Below are 25,552 nucleotides of genomic sequence, written 5' to 3'. Positions count from 1 at the left end.
AGGTGAAGTCATTTGCCCAAGAGCCCCGTATCTAGTGAGGATTGGACCTGTAATGCAAATCCAGGCTCTGTCTGGTACCAAAACCATGCTTTTAATCACTTCGCTGTCATGAATAGAAGCTATTAAAATAGACAATATGTGCATATTTTTCTAGATCCAGCTCTGTAAGGCAAAACATTCCTTGAATTTAAGTGGTACTAGAAATTGCCTTTATTCCGGGGAATTGATAGTAGAGTAAGTTCTTCCTTGTAATGCACCACACAGTACAATGGAGCCTGGGCCTTTGTAGAAAGCCTCAGGGCGAAAGCAGAGACTGAAAAAAAACCAAAACAAAAACCAAAAAACAAAAAACAGAGCTACTCAGGCAGAGTGGCAACAGCTGAGATCTCATGTGACTTTTTCAGTTGGCCTTTTCAGGAGCCATACTTCGTCCTTCCATGCAGAGAATACTCTGAATGAGAAAGCTCCTGGCTCAGGTATCTTTCCTCCTCCTGGCCCGAGATTTGCTAACAAGCTGTTCCGATGCCATTAGCCCAAGTCTGTAGGCTATAAATGTTATCCTAGATGTGAAGTATAATAGAGCAAGCAGTATAGGGCTGAGAAGAACAGCCTAATTGCTATCCCTTCAGGGATGACTGTCTCTCTGGTGGGAAAAGCATGTGAATCGGGAGAGGCATATTGTACTGCCCAAATCCCCACTTCTGTACTCACTTGTCTCTGCAGAGTTTTCATTTGATGATCGGTTTTTGAAATACAGCTTGACACTAGTCTTCATATTTGGAATAGAATTAATGTTTAATCAAATCATTATCATTCTTTATTTAACAATGCAATTTACCAAGTTTTGATGTTTTCTTAACTTTGGTTCTGTTATACCCGAGGACCAGCTTGGGTGTGTGTGCGTGCACATGTGTGTGTAAACTCTATCTGATTTGATAAGTCCCCTTCCGGGTCTATTGTTTCTGTGATCAATAAGTTAACGGAAAGGGAATGAATAGAAATGTGGTCTATAACAAACCATGCGAGAAGTTGTGCTTTCATTCTGTATATACATATTGAGCATGCTATGTATTAGAAGCTGTGTGAACTAAAAAGCTGTATAAAATGCAATCCCTGCTGTCAAAGAGTTTATTCTACATTTCTTCCATTCAGCAAGTGATAACACTACCTGGGTTCCTAATCCCCTGAGAGTTCCCATGGTTGGCTGATTTGTCTTTCATCAGCAGTGGAGCCTAGGAAGATCGTTAATCTCAACATAGTGGATTTGAATTTAAGATTTTGACAGTCAGAAATAAGATAATAATAATTACAATGTTGTTGATAGGAAATTGAGAATGGAGAGAGGGAAGTGGGGACACATATAAAGATTCCCAGGAGGTGATAGGTTCTGGACAAAGTTGGGATATTTGCATGGCTCAGTGAAAAGAGAATATAACTTCAAGAGTCAACTTAATATTTCAACTAGAAGAGTGTCAGTTCTTTGGTGATAGGTGGGGGGAAAGGCTTGTGGGAGAAAGTAAAAGGGATAAATTTTATTCACTACCTTTCTTCCACATGAAAAGCTCTTTTTGATTTGACTGTGAATTCTGGGGAGCAAGAGGCCCTGCTAGTGGATTGAGTGGAAAGAGGAAGACAGAACACTGGTTTTCCAAAGAGCAGAGCAAACTGAAGGGAAGATAGAGGTGCAGGTAGCCAAACAACAACTGAAAATGTGCTGTTTTGGGGTGCCTGGCTGGCTCAGGTGGTGGAACATGATTCTTGAACTCAGGACCATGAGTTCAGGCCCCACATTGGGTGGAAAGCCTACTTAAAAAAAAAAAAGAAAAAAGAAAAAAATGCTGTTTTAAAACATAAAATCACTTTTATATGTGATTCAGCCAGAAGGTAGGTTCCAGTAGTACCTCCAGGTCTCTGGAGGGGTAAGTACTATGAGGGTAAATGGAAGTGACCTTCAACTAAGTTTCTTCTATCACCTCCTGCCAACTCACTGTGGTGAAAAGGGTCCAAGTTCAAGAATGTCATGATTGAATGTACTGCTAGGTGTCAGATGTTTCCAGTGGGACCCAGCTTTCCCATCTCCCTTCCCCATGCATGTGTGGGAAGGGGGAGGAAATGAAAGCCATTTGCACCTGATTCTGACACCATGTGTCTCCTTTCTCCACTTGGGGGCTTTGATAGGGAGGAACAGTACCTTCCACCTGGCATTGCCTCTGAGTAGCTTTGTGGACTCCTTTGGCCTATTATGTTGGTTGGTACTTTGGCTTCTTTGGCTCCCAGCACCAGCTGATGCCCTGATCTGAGTCCCAGTTGGGCAGGCTCTATTGCTCAGTGCTGTAGCTGTCTCCAGGGCATTGTTCTTGAGACTTCCAACAGGGCAGATTTGTGCAGTTTGGCCCATCTGGACAAGATCTATAACAAGTAGAGCTCTGTGCAGTAAACTCATCTCCATAGTCCACCCCCCACTACCCCCGCCTTCGGGCTGCAGCAGCCTGACACTCCAGCCCTGCCATGGAGAGTATCAAAGAGGTACTCTCTGCTCCTTTCAAAGGGGTATTGCTTGTGGCCTCTCATTGATTGGCACTACCTGGGCAGAAATGGGAAAACAGGGACTCTCTGCCCTCTTAATTTAATCTCCTCCCTTAAGCCAATCCTTTAGTTTTGAATCTCATTGACACCAGAGTTATAATTAATATCATCAGTAAGATTAACTCCTGGTCTTGCTACCCTGGTCAGCCCAGAATGCTCTCCTCAAAGCCAAGAGACAGACAAGAGGAGTATCTCAGTGAACAGGAAAGAGCAGACAAGCTCAATAGGAAAAAGGGGGAAAGAAAGGTGAACTCTTGCTTTGACTATAGGATTTGCTTTGGTCATTGGATTTATTTACTTTCAATTTAGAACACCATTTTGAGGGCAAGAGGGAGGGAGGAAAGGGTAGGGGGGAATGAAATAGAGGGGGGGGGGAGAGGGAGAGAGACTGGACTCACATAGTTAATTATTCTAGGTCCAGAGAAAAGGACAAGATATTTAAGAGATAATTTGATCACCTGTCTTCCAGCTGTTAGCCCTGTACTTTAATATTTCCTTTTTCAGTTCTTCATAGATGGGTCACTTCAAAGGATTCAGCATACCAGACCCATGCTTCCCCATGTCCCAGTGGTATTTTAGGCCTGAAATGGGCTCTTCCACATCCTCTCTATTCTGACATTTCTGGTAGCTTCAACTGACTGCCACCCTCCTTCACTGTGGAATGAGAAGGGAAACAAGAGAAGGGTTAAGAAATAACTCCAACTTATGGCTCTTTAACTTCTACAACTACTACCCTGTGGTTGGCCAAGCCAATGTTTGTCCAGGATAGAGGTCCTCTATATGCCTAGTTCCTTTCTAGGAAGCTTGAAGCCCATTTTATCCTGGACAAGGTTGAATGGCACTATTATTTGGTCACTAAAAAAAGGTTAAGGAGCAAGTTAAAAATGAGGGGCCCTGGGAAATAAAGAGATTTGGGGAAAAAAAGAAACAAATGAAAGCCCAGCCAACAAAAGATTCTCTGAAGATAGTTTCTATATTTTACTCCTCCTGGGTCCTACTACCTTGGATCTCACTTTTCTTGAAAGTTTTCTAGAATCACTGAGTAAGTTTCTTAAAGAGTAAGCATTTTTCTCTTTTTATACTCCCCAGCAGCCAAACACACTTTGCCACCATACTAGTTAGGGGAAAAAAAACCCAAATATTTCTGAGTCTTGGAAGTTCAAATGAATATGGAAGGGTGGCTTTTTTGAAAGTCCAAGATTCCTGCCCCCCGTTCTGACAGTGTTGAGCATCCTATGAGATCTGAAGACCTCTCTGTTGAGTCATATAACAATGCCCTACCTCCTTGCAGCCCATGACTGTTCCAACCTTGCTGAGAGGTGGGGAACCTGTCACCTTGCCTTCCTCCCACAGTCAAGGAAAACTGACTGGGTCACACAGGGCAGCACTTGTGAAAGGGAAAGAGTCCCTATTTGAGCCTGTGGTAGGAAGGACAGAGGGCAGAGTAAAGCCAGGCTCTGGGTGGAGGGTGGCAGGGCAAAGAATGGTGCAGGTTAAGATAACAAATGCCAGAATATAGTAGCAATGATCTGAATATTCTCCACTGGAGAATTGGAAAACAGAGAGGCTCCAGCAAGGTAAGAAGGTCATCCTTGCCCCAGGAACATGGCCAAAACTTACTCTCATGAGAAATGGGATAGCATGGAGAAAAACCAGATTAGAGCGGAGAAGCCATCTTTCTAAGTACAACCATCATTGGCACCAGGCAGTGTAGACCCACATTGCTTTGGGATTGGCCACTGAGGTTCTGAGTGGGAGGTCAGAAATGAATTGTCCAAGCCCCTGATGGAATCTAATGGAGGGGGAAGGCCCACCCAGGAGGAAGCAGGAAGCCAACAGCTGGACTCTCTAGCGCTCACCCTCACAGTGCCTGGTGAATATCTTCTGACCGTAGCACTTTATAGACAACCCAATAGAAGACATTGAAGATGAGGAAAGTGAAAGGGAAGACAGCCCGGGAGATGGTGTCAATCCTCTTGGCTTGGTCCACGTAGAGTTTCCGCAGGGTTTCTCCTTCCCTCAGAAGAGGGGCTGGAGGTTGGGGGGTATAAATGCCAGAACCTTCCATTGGACCTCCATCCCTTGCCTGCAAGCAGTGGCCCAGGCCATAACCACGGAAATAGAAGCGACTTTCTCGGATGATATCTTCCTCCTGAAATTTCATGGAAGAAAAGACAGAATGTGAGGTTACAGCTCTGTCTTAGGATAGAGACCAGGCCACACACATGTATCTCATAGGTGATGCTATGCAGACAGGTGGCTGGGTACACAGGCCCACTGCATGCTTCTTTATGGCCACAAAACTATTCATGCAATAGATGTATGCTAAGCAGCTATACATGGTACATATGGTATATATTATGATTCCATTTGCAGATAAGCTCCGATATGCCTTTTTAAAATGCATAACATTGGGGCGCCTGGGTGGCACAGCGGTTAAGCATCTGCCTTCAGCTCAGGGCGTGATCCCGGCATTGTGGGATCGAGCCCCACATCAGGCTCCTCCACTATGAGCCTGCTTCTTCCTCTCCCACTCCCCCTGCTTGTGTTCCCTCTCTCGCTGGCTGTCTCTATCTCTGTCAAATAAATAAATAAAATCTTAAAAAAAAAATAAAATGCATAACATCATTTAGAGCCATCTAAAACCCAGTGAAGTGCCAACCCACTATGAGAAGGATATCTCAATGTTGAGTTATCTCTGACTGGTAATCAACCTAATAAACAGAACAATAAAACCTTTAGAGTGCACGGCTAAGATATTTAGACTTGGTGAACTTGACTTTAATGACTTTCAAAAGCTGCAGAATTAATTCTCCTTGTATACAATATCTTTTAAAAAAACGTTTATCTCAATTCAAAGCTGAAAATTACAGAAGTTTTAAATAACCTAGCGGGTCATCAAAATTAGGGTAAACCATGATTCCTCTATTGCAAATACATGTGCTTCTCTGCAAATCAGCAGATTTTGACAAAGGGGTCAGTACATCCAGGGTAACATTTATTACCCAATACACATTCCATTTATGTACAAGATATGCATTATGATGAACACATTCGCACTGGGGAAGTAAATTTTATATCAGCATTAAGAAATGTAGCAGACTACGCGAAGTTCATTTATCCAATAGTCAGCTGACAACCTTAAGTAGCTATAACAGCTGGAGAGCCAGGAAGTAAGGACAGACAGACAGAGACAGAGACAGAAATAGAGGGAGAGGGAGATATAGAAGTAAAGAGAGGAAAAAAGGACCAAAGTCCCTGAGTGATAAATAGAGAGAGTTTACCTATATGAGAGCCCTTCAGACCCCCACTCAGAGCCTATTTACTCTTAGTTTATATACAACGTAGACCTGCCTAATTTTGTCTACTTCTAAAACACACATTGCCATCAGAAGTGATGGTTCGCAGCCTAGAAATTGGACATATGACAGGTAAGTATATACCAGAACCTAAAAATACTTCATTCAAAAGATGGTTATAATTTTTGAAAGTGTTGATGTTTACAGGAGTAAAACTTCAGCTATCTTAGAAACCGCCTGAAGTGAAATGCCCCCTTGTGGGATGATACCAACTACCTACTTGGTTTGCCCAGGACTGAGGGCTTTCTGAGACTTGGGATATTCAGCGCGGAAACAGAATAGTATACATGTATATTGAATATATATGCCATAGATGTACATAAAATGTGGATAAAGTAGGTTTTACACACATTGTGCAGTTAGAAGGACATCATAGGGTCTTCATAATGGGACCTTTGCAACTATGGTAACACATTGAAAAGTGACTTTGTGGGTGAGATATTGGTGTTAGTGGGTCCCAGTAGCCCTTGATTATTACATCACTAGAAGGTTGAGCCTGTTACTGGACATCAGGGGGCAGGCAAGCTCAGGCCACAGATTCACCAACAGATCCCATCTCTTTCTCTGCTTCCTGTGGGCTCATAGGACAAACCTGGGAAAGGGCATTGGTCTTGTTCACTGCCATGTCCCCAGCACAGTGCCTGGCATCTAGTAGGCACCCAGTAGATATCAGTTGAATGAATGAATGAACTGATGAGCCACATGCTTCAGAATACAGGACAGGGAATGGCTTTGTTCTCATGAAGCCAGCATCCTTTCAGGGTCTCAAACTGAAGAGTCTACTCAGAAGAGAGTCTTACTCAGTTACAAAGTGCTTGGCAGGAAAAACGATCACTCCTTGCCCCACCCCTGCACAATGGCCTGATGCCCGTCAGCCTCTAGAAAAAGTGGCACTTTTGTCATAGGAAAGAATCTAAGTCAGCCAGCCAGAGAGCTTTCCTACCCGATCTTTAGTTTTGCCAGTCTCTGTGGAGAGAGTTGTATGTGTGTAGGCCAGAAGCAATTCACTACTGTGGCTGTGCTTTGACCCTGAGTTGTAGTGGGGCTCTCTGCTCAAAATTACTTCCATAATCTGTCACTAGAGGCCTTGGCTCACCTCACCTGTTTTTTCTAGTTCATTTTCACACTTTTCCCACATAGTTTGTGTTTGACCCATTTAGAAATGAAGAACCAGAGGTAAACAAAATATCTTCCAAGTAATTGAAAAATGATGGAGTACGGGGCGCCTGGGTGGCTCAGTTGGTTAAACATCTGCCTTTGGCTCACGTCATGATCCCAGGGTCCTGGGATGAGCCCCGTTGGACTCCCTGCTCAGCGGGGAGCCTGCTTCTCCCTCTCGTTTTGCCATTCCCCCTGCTTATGCTTTCTCTCTCTGTCAAATAAATAAATAAAATCTTAAAAAAAGAAAAATGAGGGAGTAAATAAAATGATTTCCTATTTTGTTTTCCATTTCAAGGTCCCTCTCACCCCCAGTTCTCTACTGCTCATTCAGATCTCCTCGGCCCCTCAGCTAGAGGATAAAAGTGTGGAATATATTTGTTTGCAAAAGACTCTGAAAGAGGAAGTTGAATCCAACTGCTGTTTCTGTTTCTATAGATTTAATTACTTTTCCTTTTCTCCAATCATAGTAAATCTAAAGGGAATTATTTGGAAATATTTCCCAGGCTGAAAAAAAGCTCTCTCACATGGGAGAAAAAATGTGATCACTAGAGTAAGCGGCCCTTTTCTCTTTTTGATTTTAACATATTGTACAATTTGCAGTTGGGGGAGCAAAGACAAGTGGCCTGAAATCCAAGGGTGGGGGTGCTGGATATGAGTATTATCTATTTAAGCCAAATTCTGAGGAGTGTGTGTGTGTTGGGGAGAGACAATGGAGACTTAAACACCACTTTGTGGCTTCCATGGCTGTTGAAATAGAATATTTTTGTTGCAGCTATTTATAGGGGAGGAGGGCTGGGGAACTAGACAGTAAAGACAGTCCAAAACCAAGTTGGGGAAGGAACGCACAGTGTGGGAGGTAAGGTGTGGAGATGGGAAAGAGTGATAGATATTCAGTGATACATATTGAAGTGAATGAAAAGAAGAGTCTGAAGAATGGGGGAGTGCTGGGGGATGGAGAGAGGCAAGCAGGGCTCTGGGACCAAACCCCTGAGAGGACTCGGCAGTATTTTGAAATCTCTTCCATTTCTCAAGTTACTCTGTTGATTCTGTCCAGCTTGAAAGAGAGCCCTCTCCAATGAGCCTGCAAAGATTGGTGGAGTGGGTAACTTGGGTGCTATGTTCAGAGCCTGGTACTAGGGCCTGCTGAGATTATAAAAAAAGAGAGACCCCTCCCTGTGAAGCATGTAGACCAGCTGGGAAGACAAAGCAGAAATATATGGAAAAGAAATTAAACTACTTTAGACAGTGACGTGGAAGGAAACCACCATGCAGTGGAGATGGGTGTTTGAGGAGAGATTAGAGACGAATGTGATTAAACCTGGAGCTGGGTGAATAGCTGGCTGTCTCCTAAAATACTCCTAACTTGCTCTTGGTTAAGGGCTCCCTGAAAATCATACGGATGCTCTCCCCTTCCTTAAGAGGGCTCTTCTCAGAGCAAAGACTTGCTTTTCTAGCTGGAATAGCAGGGCCCAGAGAGAGGTTCTTGAAATAGATGAACTCTGCATCAGCTTTTACAGCTGGCTCAGTGATCTCCAGGATTCCTGCTCCAGTTCCACTGGGATGGAAGAGGCTTTAAGAAACTCAAAAAAGGACATGGGCTAATGGCACAGGTTTTGATTTTCAGGTTTTATTTATATTAATAATAAGCCCAGCCCACTTTTTGGCAAGACCCAGGAGCCTAAGCAGAGCCCAGGCCGCTGTTTTAACTTTGTAATAATTGAGCACTGATTATGACAGACTCCATTATGACATCAGGGTCAACTTATTTATATATGACCAGGAGGGGATGAGCTATAGGCAGTTGGGGGTTGGAGAGGTGCAGAGAGGGGGTGGGACTAGTGTCAATCTGGAGTAGCTCTACAGTAACCGCAGCAAGCTGCTGCTGCTGGAACACCCGCACAGGCAATTTAGCTGGCAAAGGGACACTGGAGACTGGTTGGCAGCCTGCTCTTCTTTTTCAAGGTAGGCATTGAGAAGGCATCAAGATCAAAACTTCTATCATAAAGATAAGATTTGGGTACCTGCAGGCAGGTTTAACACAGCTAAAGAGGCGATGGAGAGTTATCTTAGAAAAAGGAGCATTTTCTTTTCTTTCCCTTCTGTCAAGTCTGTATAATATAAAAAAGGCTTTACAAGGCTCTTGAAGGAGTCCTCCTCAAGGAGATGCAGTTGTGGATCAATCCACTAGAGGGCGTGTTTCGCAGAGCCTGACCAAAGTCCGGGCAAGGATTGATAGATTCCGACAAACCAATAGATGAGACAGGAGCCCTGCTCTCAGCCGAAAAGGATCTTAGCCAGGGACATGAGTTCCCAGAGGTAGTTTTAAAGATATTTTTAGCGTGGACATATGGTCGGGGCACCCCAGGAGCAGCTCAGGTGGGAGGTGGGTGTTAGGAAGAGAGAAAAGTCTTAGTGCTAGAGTGGCGCCAACAGGCTGGAACCAGCGGGGTCAGATCATCGTTTTCTCTACCCCCACCCCAGAGGTCATAGTGCATCTCCTCTGGCTTGAGAGCCTCCACGTTGGGCAGAAAACAAGGAGTCAGAGCTCAAGGTAGACCAGAACTGTGTCTGATGATTAAGGGGCCAGTATGTAGCTCAGCAAAGTCTCTTGACTTTGCTCATAATTGGACATTGGCTCCTCGGAGACTGGCCCAGACACCTCTGTTGTCATGACAACGTGCCTAGCACCCTTTGGGTAATGGGGAGGGGCGAACTGCCTGTTGTTAAGGGCATCGAGCTCTCTATTTCCCCAGGTGATCATTCTACTGTAGAAGAAATGGGGTTAACAAACAAGAGTGAGGGAGAACAACAACTCACACCCAACAACTCTGATACACCCAACAACTCTGATGTGCCCAATGAAGATCAAGGCCAAGAAATCCAACAGCCAGAAGAGGCAAGTAGTGGTTTTTCAATTCCAGCTTAGCTATAGGGACCCTTTTATAATGCTCCCCTAGATAGGCCCCCATGCTTGACTCTTGAATTCTTAACTACCAATCAATGTATGGGAATCTGGGGTATCTTCCTCCTGGGTAAGGGGAGAGCCAGGAGCAACCATTACTAATTCTCAAAATAATCTCATATTGACTAACTTGATAAGGTTCTAATATGAGCTAACCTTTCTTTCAGTGCTTACTATGTGTCAGGCACTGTGCCCATGCTCTCTCTTTTTAAAAGTTTATTTATTTATTTATTTATTTATTTATTTATTTATTTATTTATTTTTAAGCAATCTCGACACCCAACATGGGGCTCAAACTCATGACCCCGAGATCAAGAGTTGCATACTCTTCTGCCTGAGCCAGCCCAGGCCCCTGTGTGTCCATGCTCTTAATCACTTTACTAGACTGCCCTACAGGGATTAATGTCTCATTGGACAGATAAAGAAATGGAATCAAAGAGGTTAAAGTACTTAATCTGTGACCAGCCCAGGACTAGAATCCAGGTTCCTGATTGCCTTTTTAGTCCATGTAGCCCTATGTGGAGTCTTAGTTTGTGGGAGGAGTAGTAGGGAGGAAAGGATCCAAAGAAGAAAGGAAGTGGGCCCCTCCCTAGTTATATTTACCATGCGTTGGCGCCTCTGCCTTCTTCGAAGTCGTATGAATTCCTTATGCTGACGAGAGACAAAATTGACAGCAGCATACTCCAGTAGTGCAGCGAACACGAAGAGCAGACACACAGCCATCCAGATGTCGATTGCCTTCACGTAGGACACCTGCAACACCCACCAACAGAGCAATCAACCTTCTTGGAGTCCTTCCGTGGCCTATCCAGTGGTTCGCCAGCCCATACCAACTGCCTGCTATTCTTCAGTTTTATCCTGAATTTATTCTGGTGTTCAAAGAAGCTCTCCACTGTATGTCCCATTGCCTGAAGGCCCATGTTAAAGAGATCGGGCTACCCATCATACTCCACCTCTCCGCACTCTCCACCCTCCACTTGCATCTGCCTTTCCTCCCTATACTTCTTTTCCTTTCTTTCTTTATTCTTTTCATACTTCTGTTCCTGCTTCTGCTTCTTATTATTCTTTTCATTCTTTTTTTTCTTCTGATTCTCTTCTTTCAATAAACAGCAACGAACATGAACACTGCATTTGTTTGTCTTCTGTTATCTCCTAGGGTCCTCACAGCTCTGATGGAAATTGGGCAGGGTTTGTTATTCCCATGTGAAACATGTGAGGACACTTGAAGCCTAAAGAGGAAAATTCTTAGCCAAGATTACCCAGTGAGGATGTGGCACTAGGATTTGGGGGTTCTGGGCTTTCAATTTAGTGGCACTGCCATTCACCTAGGCTGCAGTCTCAATATCAGACTAGAAATTCCTTCCTTTCCCTCCTCCATTCCCATTGTTGTCTTGACTGTGGTTTTTCCTGCTGATCTTTATGAGAGGCCCTGCTGAAGAATTGATCTCAGTGGCCCACGGGAGTGCCACCCAACCCCCAGCTATGGACACTTCTCTAATTTTAAGGCACTGTGGGCATCTACCTATCTGGTTCTTAGGGCTCTCCTCCCACTACTTGCCTTGGAAGCCTTTAAGTGCTTTTCTCTCCCATTTCCCTCATGAAGATTGAACACTTACCTCTCCTAGAATGGGGTTTCGGCTGGATGGGGCTGGCAGGGGTACAGAACTTAGGTTTATTGCTCTTTCACCTCTTCAGCCAGATGGACTCCCTACATAGTTTTAAGCTGCTGAGCCCACCTCATAGGGCTCCCCAGTAGAAGTAGGTTTTATGACAGACATCCTCTTTCACCAGACAACCCTTCCACCTTAGTGGTTCTTAACCTGCGATGCCCCCCTACCCCACTTCCTCACCTGAGTGGTATTTGGCAATGTTTAGAAACATTTTTGCTTGCACAATTTTGGGAAGGGTTACTACTGGCATCTAGTGGGTGGAGGGCAGGGATGCTGCTAAACATCCTACAATACACAGGACTCCCCCCTGACACACACACAGACACACACACACACCCCAATTATAAGGTCTAAAATGGCAATAGTGCTAAGGTTGAGAAACCTGCTTTATCTCTTTAAAGGCAATTCCATTAAGGTGGTAGTGGTGGGTTACTAGGCACCCCTGATTAAATATCCCTTGGTGTTTCCAGTTTGCCACCTATTAAGAGGGCAACCTATTTCATTCACCATCTCCCAGTCTCACTGTGTCCCCAGGGATATCGAGTAAGTGCTAAGAAAATCCATAATGAGGTAATGACAAAGGAGGTCCACAAAGGGCTTTGGATCATCAAAAGGACACCTTAAGAAGCAGAAATAAAATCTTATTAATAATGAGTGTGTCAATAATGGAGTTGTATGGAGAGTGAAACTGCTGCACCATTCAGAAGCCCCTGAATTCGTCCCATCTCTTTCCTTAGGGCTCCCACTAAATCTAATGTTGTACAAACTCAAGGGAGCAGAAGCTCCCTGACTTACTCAGCCCCTTGCTTTGTGGGCTGGCCAACGAGTCTATTTAGTTTGGGGTAAATGCCTACATATTTTGCTTATTGGCCAACAAGGCCAAAAAAGGTCATCAAAATCTGATGAGAAGGCACCAAATACTGCAAACAAACAGCCCTCCAACAAAGTCCATTTTTTTCCAAATGAGGAAACTGAGTGATTCCTAGGATCAGATAGATTGCGCTTGCTCACAGGAGGGGACTGGAAAAGGAAGTTCTCTTGGCAAGAATAAGGCACTAATTGCAACCTCCCTGGGTTAGAGAAGAATCTCCTTCTTGCGTGGCAGCTGCAATAAACTAGGGCACATTTCTAAGATCTGAACTACTTTTCTGCCTCTAGTCTTCCTACAAGGCTACTACCACAACACGGCCATCACAGCCCCACCTGGCCCTTTGGTCCTTGCCTAAGCCCCATCTGTCTTTCAGAACCTCTTCAACACCCCTGTCCATTTAGGAAACACATTTATAGGAAATACTTTCTGACAACTTCCCCTGAGACACCTGAGCCTAATCTGAGCTTTGTCATTGTTTATCACGAGAGGCCTTTGGGTTACCTCAAAAGTTTTCTGGCAACTCAAAAATAATTGGGAACATCACTGGCTGCTTTAGCCCTAGGTCCACCTAACAATTATAACAATAACGAACATTTATTGAGTGGTTATTAGGTGCCAAACACTGTTGTCTGTGTTAATACATTATCTTATTTATTTCTTGCAATAACCCTATGGAAGAGATAATATTCTTATTCCCATGTCACAGGTAAAAAGGCTGAGAGGTCAAGGAATTTACCTAAGATCGCCATCGGTAAATGATGAGGCTGGGACTTAAACCAAAATCTGCCTGCCTCCAATCTCCTACTCTTAACCACTACACCACCCCTATGGCAAATTTGTAAATTTACCATGGATGCCCAGATTACCCACTGTTTAAGTCTCTTGTAAATATCTTCTTAGGAATAAGCACTGAGAGATAGGAGATCACAGGGCCTGGTTCCCATCAAATCAAAATGAGAGGGCATATGGTCACAGTAAGATCCACAGGGAACTATGTTGCTTTTGCTTCCCATTATTTCTCCATGGCCTAGAACGGTGCCTGGTACATAGTACATGCTCAATAAATATTTATTGAATGGATGAATCAGCTTACTCCCTAATTACTCAGAGCCTTGCTGACTGTAAGGACATTGAGGTGACCTCTAAATTCCCTACATGAAGACACAAGGCAGGGAGAAGCTGGGCCCAGTCTCATAGGCACAAATCTTCTGTGTAATTAAAGCATCACCAGGCCATGGACGTTCAGAGCCCACGGACTTTAACTGACATTTGTTACCTCAAAATTTCCTCACCCCAAAAGAATGGACATTGTCTCTAGATGTCTTTGTAATAGTTCCCAGCTTCTGACATAGTAAGAGATGGAGGTTGGTTTAAAATCCTTATATATATAATTTTTTTTTGTTTCTTATGGGGCATGACCTTGAAAAGTTCGTTCTATCTCTCTGGGCTGTATTCACCTCATCTGTACCAGGAGGGAGTGGGACTTTCTACTTGCTAAGGGTTTTTTGATTTTGGACATGCTAGTATTTCCTGATGAAAGTCAGAGTAAGTCAGGCACTGTCTCTACTCATCCCCTAGCCAGACTACACCCACAACCCCAGCTTCCACATCTTTAGCAGTATCATTAGCAGTATGTTGTAGGGGAAGAGAAAACTCTGGCCACCTGTTCTTGCTCAATGGCTCTCATCTTCCTTAAATCTAAGGCAAATAGTGAGCAGAAGAGAACAGGGGATGAAGAGGAACTGGGGAGCTCTATGGCAAACAAGTTCCCTTGCTTCTCTCTTCACCTTAGGCAAAGAGGCCCGGGAGCCAGAGCTCTGAGTTGTCATGGTGAGTACAGTGGTGATGCCTAGGCCCACACGGGCAGGGGCAGCATCCATGTTGATCCAGAAGGAGACCCAGGACAGGATGACGATGAGTAGGCTGGGGATGTACATCTGAATCAGATAGTAGCCCATCTGCCGCTCCAGGTGAAACTTTACCTCGATGCAGGTGAATTTCCCTGCAAGGAAAGAGGTGAGGTATCAGGCCTCAGGTCCCCAGCCTGGAGCTGAGCCTGAGGGGCAGGACTAAGGCATCCCTATCTCTATGGGCTGGCCTCTGGGCACCTCAACTGGGCAAATAAATGAGCCTTTCAAAATGGCTCCAGGGAGCACCAGAGGTATGTTCTGAGGAAGTTCTCAGAGCAGCCATCAAAGACTTGACCTCTTACTCTAAGCGGTAGTTTCCAGCAGAGGGCCTTCCACTTGACCACACAGCAACACGATTAAGAATAGAAGGGCTCCAGAGCCACACCACCTGGGTTTGAATCCCAAACCTTCCACTCATTAGCTGTGTGACCTCAGGCAAAACACCCAAGCTATTTGAGCTTCAGTTTCCTTGTCTGTAAAACAGAGTAACAATATCAACTCCAGCATTGTAGGAATTAAATTAAATAATGTATCTGGGGTGTTGAGCTATAGGTAGTTGGTAGTATCATCATTATTAATAAAGCAATGAGTTTAGACTCCGCCCAAATCTCAGCAGCCTTGCTTGAGCTTGCTGGTACCCCAGAAGCTCTCTAACAACAATGATTCACTGAAATAAACACTGCCTGCGTCTCAAGCAAGTGATAAGAGCTAGATAGGAAATATCTGGAAACAGTGTCCAACAGAGACCAGCTCTGGACAGTGGATAGCAGGGGCCCAGAGAACATGAGGCAGCAGCATTCTATCCCACCAACAAAAAGTGCATTGGTCCAAAGCACATGTACCAGTGCTCTGCCTACTCTGTCAGCCATCTTCATTTTGCCCAGCTTCCCATGCCCTCAGGGTAAGAAAACTTAGCTCAGAGCTTCTCCCTGTGGCAGAGGTTTAGGATAACCAAAGCAAAAAGCAGAGGATGTGTATATTGCTATTTTATTCTGGACTAGGCTTATTCTTATCAGACCTGATTCCTCAAGGCTAGTAATTTCGTCAATGATTGATTATGGCTTTGACATACTGTGTGATGCTGTGATCTCCTACTGTTCCCTGAGTCCACCTCACCCCAGGCTTCTTGTTATGACATAGCTTTGCTAGGTATCCATAGTTTCCTTCCTTCCTTCCTCCCTTCATTTTATCTATCTATCTATCATCTATCTATCTATCTATCTATCTATCTATCTATCTATCTATCATCTATCTACCTACCTATTTTTTGGTAGTGGTGGTTTTATTTTTAATTACAGAATTAACACTTGTTTACTACAGGAAAAAAAGTGAGAAGTAGAGAAAAATAATAATAGTTATAAGCTCAATAATATTTATAAGCTCACATTTATCAAGCCCCTACTAAGTGCCCTGACTTTATATAGTTTATTTCATTTAAATTCCATAGCAACTATTTGGGGCAGGTTAAATTATTCTTTCCCATTTTACATATAAGGATACTGAGACTCAAAGAGATTAAGTTATGTTTCTCAAGGGCACCCAACTAGTAGATAGTGGAGCCATAATTCAAACTCAGCTCTGACTGCAAAGTTCTTGGTTTTATCTATTGTATCACTTTACTTTAGAAACATTTAGTGTTATTTCCTCCCAGGATTTTTAAACACATGATTTTGGTTTGTTTCTTTTACCACAATATAATGATTCTGTGTATACAACTTTGAATCTTAGCCTTTTCCACTTGTACTTTCCATGTTGACATAAGCAATTTGCAGGCATCCTTTTTAACATCTGGGTAATATTCCACCAAACAGATGCACTGTGTAATTTATTTAACCTCTGTCTTATTGGTGGGTATTTAGAAGACTGCCAAGATTTTGTTAGTATAAGCACTGACCCAGCGATATTTTGGAATATTTCCTTATAATAAATTCCAAGGAGTGGGATTCCTGGATCAACACGTAGGGGAAAAAATTTGGCTTTTACATTTTCTCAAAGTATGCCCCTGGACCATCCGCAACAGAATCCTCAGGATGCTTGTTCAAATGCAGATTTCAGGGCATCATTCCAAGTGCACATAATCAGAATCTCTGAGAGGCAGAGCCCAGGAATCAACATTTTAACAGGCTCCCCAGGGAAATATAATGCACACCAGAGTTTGAAAACCACTGACCTATATACAAATTGCCAGTTTTCTCCCCAATAAATGTTCTACCAATTTCTACTCCCACCAGCATTTTCCAAATTCAGTGGCCTGTTCCTCTCCCTATTTTGCACACCCTACATACACAAACACACATATTCATGGGGTGGCACCCAAAGCATGTCGGCACACCATAGGAGGTATCCAGGATCTCCCCTCTTTAGCCTCTGGCCTCTATTTCAGGGTCATAGCACTTTGTATCCAAATTGCCAGGGGAACTGAGGAACAAGTAGCTCTTAGGGAAGCTGCAGGGAGCAGATGCTCAGGCTGGAAAAACAACCTTTCTCCACTTCCTGGCCCACATTTCACACCTGGGAAAACAAGCCAGTTCAAGAGTTGGGCAGTGGTGGCTGTGGTATGAGGTGTGGATGGTTAAGCCTGCCAGTGTTCTAAAGTATATTGCTTCCTGGTTCAGCGCAGCCATTGGCTACTCCCAGATGTAGATTCCCCACCTTCCACACAAAGTTGGCCCCAGGACAGGTGGGGCACTCCTGCCACTCACTGGCACAGGCCCATCTCCTCTGCAGCATGTGACAGGGATAAAAATATGGGCTTTGGAGTTAGATCTGGAATTGAATTCTAAATCAACCATTTTCTAGGTATGTGACCTAGACAACCGATTTAAAATGGGGCTGATAATTCCTACCATAATGAGATAAGGCATATGAAGCACTTAGCACATCTGGTACAGATTGGACTTTCAATAGAAGCTGGCTGCCTTGCCCCCTTCCCTCCCATCTGGAGACCCTTCTGTGGCTCACAGTCAGTAAAGATCCTGGTTTTTACCTGTGTTGTAGTGCTTGGTACAGTAGCCTAGATCCTTCTCATCTCGCAAGATAAACTGGGGCAGAGTCAGCCCCTCAGCCACTTGGACAGCAGGAGCATCTTCCAGCCACTCAAACACGAGGTCATTCATGGTGTAGCCAACTAAAAGTGACAGAGATGGCAGAAGGCTGCAGAGTGTGGTGCTGGGTGGGGGTAGGGAAAGAGTTAGAACTAGCAGGAAAGAACAGATGAGGAGGTAAGGCCTGGGTTTTAGGAGCTTCATGTTCATCTTGGAAAGAGAAACCTTTCTGAGGAGGGTACTTGGTCAATTGTCTCATGGGCCCATCCTCACTACATAAAAAAAAAAAAAAGATTCCAGACTCGTCTTCTACCTAGTTCTCAAGCTTTAGAAAGGCACAGAGAGGAATTATTCTGGCAGCCTTAGAAAGCAGGTCAGAAGGGTTGGAATGATGTCAAGGAACCCAGCTGGGAACCTCCTGCCATATCTCAAACCCAGGGGAGTAAGCATGTGTACTGGCCACATGTCTCGAGCTGAGCCAGCCTCAGAGCTAGGGCTTCTGCCACTTCACCCCAGGGAGGAAAGAGCTATTTATACCCTGCTAGTCATGCATCAGACAATGTATACACCACAGACTCCTAGCCAGGGCCCTGAACTGGGGCAGATTGAGAGTTAACATCTGAACATGTCAATTTTCCACAGATAGCAGGCAGTTTGTGAAAGCTCCTGACATATATATGACCATATTCATACATGGCAAGTAGAAATGGGAGAAGAAACACTGAGGCTTGCAGATGTCCAACATAAGGCCTTGTTTCAAAGTAGCTATGTGACTTTGGGCAAGTCATTTCCTCTTCTATAAAATGCTCCACCTACTCTTCAGTGTTGTTGTGAGGGGGCAATAAGAATCTGGATGTGAAAGTGTTTTATGAACTCTAAAGAGCTGACCACATAGGACACATTCTATCCATCACTGTTATTATATGACGGAAACAGCTTGACAAACATTCTCTAAGGATTAACTTGGTGTGTATTGATCTCACAGTCTCACCTTGCCTAACAGATGGCAAAGGAGTGCACATAGGTGATGGTCCAGCCTTGTTGTCCTTTGACTTTTCTGCAATTGGGGCAGCCCCATAAGCTGGCACCCCTGTCACAGAGTAGCCCTTGGCTGACCTTGCCACCCTAGGCCCTGTCCTATACTTAGAACTGTCTTCTTCCACTTCTCTACAAAAGTTATCTGTGTTCATGCGGAATCAGGGTTCAAGAGTACTCCTCTGCCAACTCTGGCATTTTTATAAGTATCTTGAATGTCTTAACTCAGGGGGAGTAAAGGTAGAATTACCTCAGGCACTGTGAGAGACAATATCTTTGGGCAGGGGAGGTGTCCTTCAAATGCCCCCCATAACTGACACAAGCACATTTGCATGTCAAGCTGGCGCCTTCCCATTCCCCAGCCCTGTGGAATAGCCAAACCAGTAAATAGTGTGAGGATGGAAAAACACACTGGGTTGGGTACTAGTTAGTCCTCCTAGTCTCATCTGAGCCAACACCTGACTGTGTGTGCTTGGGTAAGTCCCCACTCTGGGTTGCCGTTTTCTCGCTTGGAACATCATGGGATGGGGTTAACTACCTGGTATTCCAGGCCTTGCTCTGTGATTCTCTAGAGACACTTACAGCTCTCCAGCTGCATGGTGCATGTCTGGATGTCCATGGGGAAGTTCTTGAGGTCCATTGGGCAGGACAAAATGAGGGTGAGCCTGGCAGGGACAGTAAAAAAGAAGTGACATCAACTTACTGGGACCTGGCACAGCACAGGGGACCCTCTTCCCACCCCTCAGGCTCTATCTGGCTTCTTCCCCTTGACCCAAATTCTCCTGGCTGTCCACCAGGTGCACCTGATGCTGTAGAGCACATTCCCATTCTTGAAGATGCGCAGTAACTTGTTGTCTGTGGTCACCTCATGGAAGTTGGCCCCTTTCTCATTGGCAAAGAACAGGTCTGGCTTCCAGATAGAATCCAGCATAGAGGGATCGAGGTCCAAAGAGTCATCAGGGTATTCTCTGTAGGCTAGGCGCGGGTCATTCCATTGTTGCCGCAAGAAAACGTTCACCCGGTAGTCCTGAGAGGGTGCACAGATGGGCCCATCAGAGGCAATGTTATTCCAGGGGCCCAGCAAGCCTACATGGGCAGGAGGGCCATGAGGAGGAAATGCTGGGAGCACATCTCTGGGGCAGTGGGCATTTTCCATTGGAGAAGGAGCCTGCTTTGGGCTGATATGATAAAGATGGGAAGGGAAAAAACATTTATTAACCACTTACTATGAGCTGGGGTCTCTCTGCTAAGTGCTTTCTTTATATGCATCATCTCATTTAAATCTCACGCCAACACTGTGAAGAGGGTACTGTTATGATCCCCATTTGACAGATGAGGAAACAGAAACAAGGACATATTTAAACAACCTGTCACATAGCTATTAGATGGTAGAGTCAGGATTTGAACACAGGTTTGTCTGATTCCAAAGTCTGTGCTCTGTACCAAGTTGCCTCCCATGCTTGACCATCTGTTCCTTAGGCTAGTCTGCCTTTGGCCACTGAAACCCCAGGCTGGGGAAAGATATCTCCCAGTGACCAACTTCAGACATCCCATGGCTTTAGCCATGACCACAAAACAGGGAGAGGACAGCAGAAAGAGGAAAGGCTTGATATCTGGTGGGCTTCTCTCATTCACACTTGGATGGAAGCAGGGAACAGGAAGACTCCTTACCATAGTAGTCTCGGTGACAGAGCCAAAACTGTTGATGAAGATGTTGCAGGTCACGTTCACAGGTGGGCCTAGGGGTGGCAAAACACAGCCATATCGTCAGGGCATTCCAGGGGGCCGGGAGTAGTTTCCAGGACTCCCTCCCCAAGCTTGAGGCCAGGGCACTGCTAGAAGGTAGTGCCAACTACATAGACCCATAACAATAGGGAGGCGAAGCTCCTTCTGAACTGTATGGGTTAGCCCTCTACCTCCAGCCTCCCGTCCTTGGGCTAGGCAAGAGGGGCTGGCATGGCAGTGTGTTCCCAAAAGGAGTAGGGAAGATAGGGTTTTTGTAGGATGAATGCTTCTTACCTTTAAAATTGGGCCGAATTCTAGCATCATATCCAGATGTTCGCCCCATAAGCTTGTCCAGGAAATCAGAGGGAGACATGGGCTGGGGTTCCTTGGTCCCAGATTTGACTTCCTCTTTTGCCAAGGCCACCCTGGACAGGAGAGATAAAGAAGTCTGAAGCCAGTTGTATTCTACATATATCACAGACCCTCTTCTTTGCTGTCCCCACATACCTGTGGCTGGTCTCTCCATCAGGCAGGAAGATAGGAGAAGATGGGTCTCTGGGTACCCATTTGCAAAACGGGGAGAACAGAAACAGCCATAAGCCAATACTGCAGCTCAGTAGTTAGACCTAAAGATGTGCTTTCACATATATGAGATCTTTTTACTCTCACAAGTCTCAGTGTGATGGGGGAAAGAGAGACGAGAAAAGTGACTTGTGGGATTGTAAATTGGAACACCCACTCTAGAAAATAGAATGGAGTTTCTTCGAAAAAGTAAAACTAGAACTACCATATAATCCAGCAATTCCACTTCTGGGAATATATCCAAGGAAAATTAAAACACTAATTCGAAAAGATGCTTATTGCAGCATTATTCACAATAGCCGAGATAAGGAAACAATTTAAGTGTCCTCTGATGGATAAATGGATAAAGAAAATGTGAGATGCAGATATAGATACACATACATACACACAATGGAATACTATTCAGCCATGATAGAAGCAAATCCTGCCATTTGCAACAACATGGATCTTGAGGGCATTATGCTACATGAAGTAAGCCAAAGATAAACAAATACCCTGTGATCTCATTTATATGTGGAATCTAATAAACAAACAAACCAAAAGAGGAGTGACCCACCCAAAGTCTCAAGGCTGGTGAGGGACAGGATCAGGGCTCAAACCCAAGGGGCTGAGGCCTCATCCACTGTTCTCTTTCTGAAGGTGCTTCAAAAGCACTCAAAGAAGAATGACAACTCCCCTAATGTGGCTGTTGCAATGTTTTGGCTTAACCAAGCATGGGAAGGACTCAAGGACAATCTGCATCTCTGAGAGTTGGTTTCAGTTGCTTGGCCTTCATGCTGAACCACTCAGGAGCTGGGGACCCAGCTTCTAGAGAAGGAGGCTTGGCTTCTGGTGTTTGCACCAGCAGGAAACTGTGTTTTGAGCTGGACCTCAGTTCATGGTTGGAGCAGCAGCTCGCTTGTAAACTCGCTTTGGCAACAAAATAGGTGAGGATGCAGGGCTCTAGGAGCATGCGAAGGACTCCCAAGTAGGATGGCTATGCTGAGAAGCTCAACTTCCATCTTTTTTTTAAGATTTTATTTATTTATTTGACAGAGAGAGAGAGAGAGAGAGACAGCCAGTGAGAGAGGGAACACAAGCAGGGGGAGTGGGAGAGGAAGAAGCAGGCTCCCAGTGAAGGAGCCTGATGTGGGGCTCGATCCCAGGACTCTGGGATCATGCCCTGAGCCGAAGGCAGATGCTTAATGACTGAGCCACCCAGGCGCCCCACTCTCTCTTAAATATTTCTATAATACTTCCACATTTTCTCCATTTTATTATTCTCTAATAACAAGTTTGTCTCCCCCACCAGAATACAAGCCCTCTGATGCTGGGGCTATGTTTCTTTTTCACTGTGTTGCCCATATATTTAGTACAATGCCTGGCATATTGTGGTAGGACATCAGTCCTCCCAGATAAGGGTTATTATCCCTCTTATATAGATGAGAAGACTGAGGATCAGCAAGTAAAGTGGCTTATTTGTGATCATACGGCTAGTAAATGTAAAGCCAAGATTCTAACCCAGAGCTATTGACTTCAAAACTAAGTCCATCTACCACAATGCCGTGACACAAGCAGCCCGGGTAGGCTGCCAAGGAACCAGAGTGAGGGGAAGGTCAGTGAAAGCCACATCCTGATCTCCTAGAATCCTGCCTTCTTGAATCCTCTGAACAGGAGGAAGCCCTTACCCTGGGAACAGAGGCCACAGTGGCCCCAAGCAGGGGCTGCCAGAGCAGGTGGCTTAAGCAGGCTCTGAAAATCCAAGGAGGCTGGCAGTGGTGCTAGTACAGCAGAAGTCTGTGGCTTCACCACAGGGTGTCCTTGCTGGCCAGGTGCTGCTCCTGGCTGCCTGCCACCTGCCTCCTGGGAGGCCACATGGCCCTGTACGTGGAGCAGTCAGACCCTTGCCACCATCTTCAACTCCACTCTCAGGTCACCTTTCACAGTAGTCCCGGTCCCAGGACCCTGTGACAGGTTGTGGGATCAGTGGTCTTGGGCCCCAACTCCTGTCATAGACCTTCTTTTCTGGTGCTGCCTTGTCTATGGGCCAGAGAGCAGAGTCCCTGAGCACAGCCACTTTTTCCTCCCTTTCGTTCCTGAAAAGTCTCAAATACCGGCAAGACCCAGGAAGTTCTGGAGCTGAAAAATCTGGCTCACGCAAAGCCCTGGGGTATGGTAGGGGAGAACTCTGATTCTGCTACTGGGTGCCTGAGTGACCTTGGATAGCTCACTCTCCATCTGTAGGACTCAGTCTCCATATGTACCATGAAGGACTTGGACTCAAGACTTCCTAAGGTCCTGCCTTTCTCTAGTTGCTCAAGTGGGAATGCTGCCACCAAAGCTTGGGCCTTGAGAGAGTCTCCCTTCCAGTGAGCCCTTCCAGTGGCCAGTGAGCCCCCTCTACGTTCCCCCTTCTGCCTGCATCCTCCTACCTACCAACTCCTGCTGAGCTGCCCGTCTACTTCGGGCTACTTTTCACTCTTAGGAATTTTGCCGCCCACACGTATTGCATCCCTGCCTTCCTGCCAGCAACATGTCTGCCAGCAGTGAGGCAGGAGGTGCCTCAGAGACAAGCAGTCCTGGTGTGCTCCTTGAATTAAGAGGAGGAGGAGGTACATTGCAGTGGTACCCGGCCCCTCCACCTTGGGAAGCCCTTTTCTTACAACCAGGTCAGCCCAAGCCACAGTCATCTTTCCTCCTCAACTCACCTTGTCCACCTCGACTGACCCCTGGTCTCATGAGAAAGTGGGAATGAGGAGGGAGACATTTACAGCTATCCCAAAGCATGTCTTGTCCTCAAAACCCCAGGAAATGACTGCCACTGAGTGCCCCCTCAGGACAGGAAGCAGCCGTGTGTGCACAGGCAGGGTGAGAGCAGAGGGCCAAGGTTTGCTCAGCCCAGCTTCGTTCGGACATGGTTTAGGGCAAACCCCTGTGACCTGAAGCCTCTTTGGTGGGCAGTTGACAGATGCTGGTGTCATTTTTAGGAATCTGAGCAGTGTGTGGCCACCCTAGTAGGAAGACAGGAAAGGATGGCAGGACAGATGGCCTCCGTTCTGGGGCTCGGCTACCTCTCCCCTCCCCAGGCCCGGGAAGCTCTCACCCATGCAGAAGGCTTCCCACCGGCTCTGGGGCTTTGGCAGTCCTCATGAAAGGCTCCTGGGTCCTGGTTAGGAGAGGGTGTGTCCTTCCCTGGAGCCGTCTGGACTGTGGGCTTTTTGTAAACTTAGAGGAAACTGTACCAGCAGCCCCTGCTGCCCCGGCCAGCTGGTGTTTGCATGCACCTCCTTCTCATCCCGACTCAGCTCACCTGAGGAGGACGTGCCCTGGCAGGGTCCAGAGAAGAAGGAAGGAGAGGGTGACAGGAACGAGAGTTGTCATTCCGCAGGGACCCCGGAGACCTTTCTCAGCCTGGCTGCCAAGGTGAGAGGGATATCCCAGCAGGGGGAACGCTGCAGAAAGTACAGAGCCTTCCTCCAACTTGGTCTGCTCACAAGGAGCCGGTGGGGCCGGCTAGGAGTTGTGCGCTCTCTCTCTTCTGCTCTCTTCTCCTCTGCCCTGCCGTTACCAATCAGGGGCCAGAACTATTCCCCTGGAAATGATCCTGACACAGATGACCCTTCTGGTCCCTGCTCTGGCTCGCCTGGGGTTCCGGAGGGCTTCAGCCTGCCTGCCAGGGAGCTGAAGGAGATTCTCTTTGGGCAGCAATCACTCTCCAAACCCTGGAGAGTCTTGGAGGGGAGAGAGGAGGGAGACCGGTAGGAAGATGTTTCCCTCCCTCCCACCTCCCCCTGGATGCGCCCTCCGAAAGCAGCAATTTAAAGGCACAGTCCCTGGCAGCTGGAGTGGGGTTCCGAGCGGGTCGTGTGCAGGGGAGGAGCTGGGGCTGCCGCTGCCGCTGGGAGAGGGCTGGAGGTGCTCTGTCCAGCTTCTAACTCTCCGGCTGGATGAGCGCTTGCAGGCTGCACTGCTCTCAGCTCCCCAGCAGCATCCCTTTTAGCCTGGAGCTAAGCTGGGGCCACGCTCTAACGTCCTGATGATTTTTATAAGGGGGAAAAAGACCTGAGACGGTTTAGGCAGAGCCACTGGGTTTTCTGAAGCTGACTGCTTCAGGTTTGAGAGGAGGCCGAGAGGGAGGCCGAGGGCAAGGGTGGCTTTTCCTCAACCCTCTGGATGGAGGCACAGGGCATGGATGATACAGAAAGCTTTGGAATCTTCTTCATATGGGGTCTGCCTGCCTGTCGGTCTGTTTGTCTGCCTGTCCCATTTCCTTCATCCTTGTAGTTGCACATCCTTTTCCCTGGCTGCCTTCCTCCTTCAGGGTGTCTCTGGTGAGCTTGGCCAGCCCTCCGTAGTTCTTGGAAACCCCCTTTCCCTGACACCCTTCCTCCAGCCCTGGCAGGGCCAGACCAGGCCTGGCACACAGCAAGCTTTGCAAGCTTCAGAGAAGTCAAGGGGGCCAAGAGCAATGACCTGGCCACCCAGCCTGGATGGATGGGAGAGGCAGAGAGGGTGAATCTATCTCCTCCTTGGCCTCTGCCCATTTGCTTACAGCATCCAGGTGCTTTAGCAGCCACATGTCTCTTGCTAGATCCTTCCCCAAACTTGCCCAGGCAGCAGCTCAACTGCTCTGGGACTTCCCCCAGTGCCTCTCTCCCTCTCTTTCCC

At 46.2% G+C, this 25,552-nt stretch overlaps 1 protein-coding gene across 1 annotated transcript; it reads right to left on the bottom strand.

Annotated features, from left to right (window-relative positions):
• Positions 1–4,447: 4,447 nt before the first annotated feature.
• LOC123780480 (glycine receptor subunit alpha-4) lies at positions 4,448–24,265 on the bottom strand. Its single transcript, XM_045779416.2, has 9 exons — positions 24,195–24,265; positions 20,618–20,748; positions 20,270–20,337; positions 19,402–19,625; positions 19,181–19,263; positions 17,506–17,646; positions 14,397–14,611; positions 10,672–10,821; positions 4,448–4,738 (listed from the first exon to the last, which is right to left on the bottom strand). The coding sequence occupies exons 1-9, from the start codon at positions 24,263–24,265 to the stop codon at positions 4,448–4,450; spliced, it is 1,374 nt and encodes a 457-aa protein (XP_045635372.2).
• Positions 24,266–25,552: the final 1,287 nt, after the last annotated feature.

This window comes from Ursus americanus, chromosome X (genome assembly GCF_024610735.1).
Source record: "Ursus americanus isolate L20-20 chromosome X, mUrsAme1.1.p, whole genome shotgun sequence".
Taxonomy (NCBI): Eukaryota; Metazoa; Chordata; class Mammalia; order Carnivora; family Ursidae; genus Ursus; species Ursus americanus.
The sequence above is the reverse complement of the archived record's forward strand: the minus strand, read 5'-3'. Positions and strand labels throughout refer to the sequence as shown.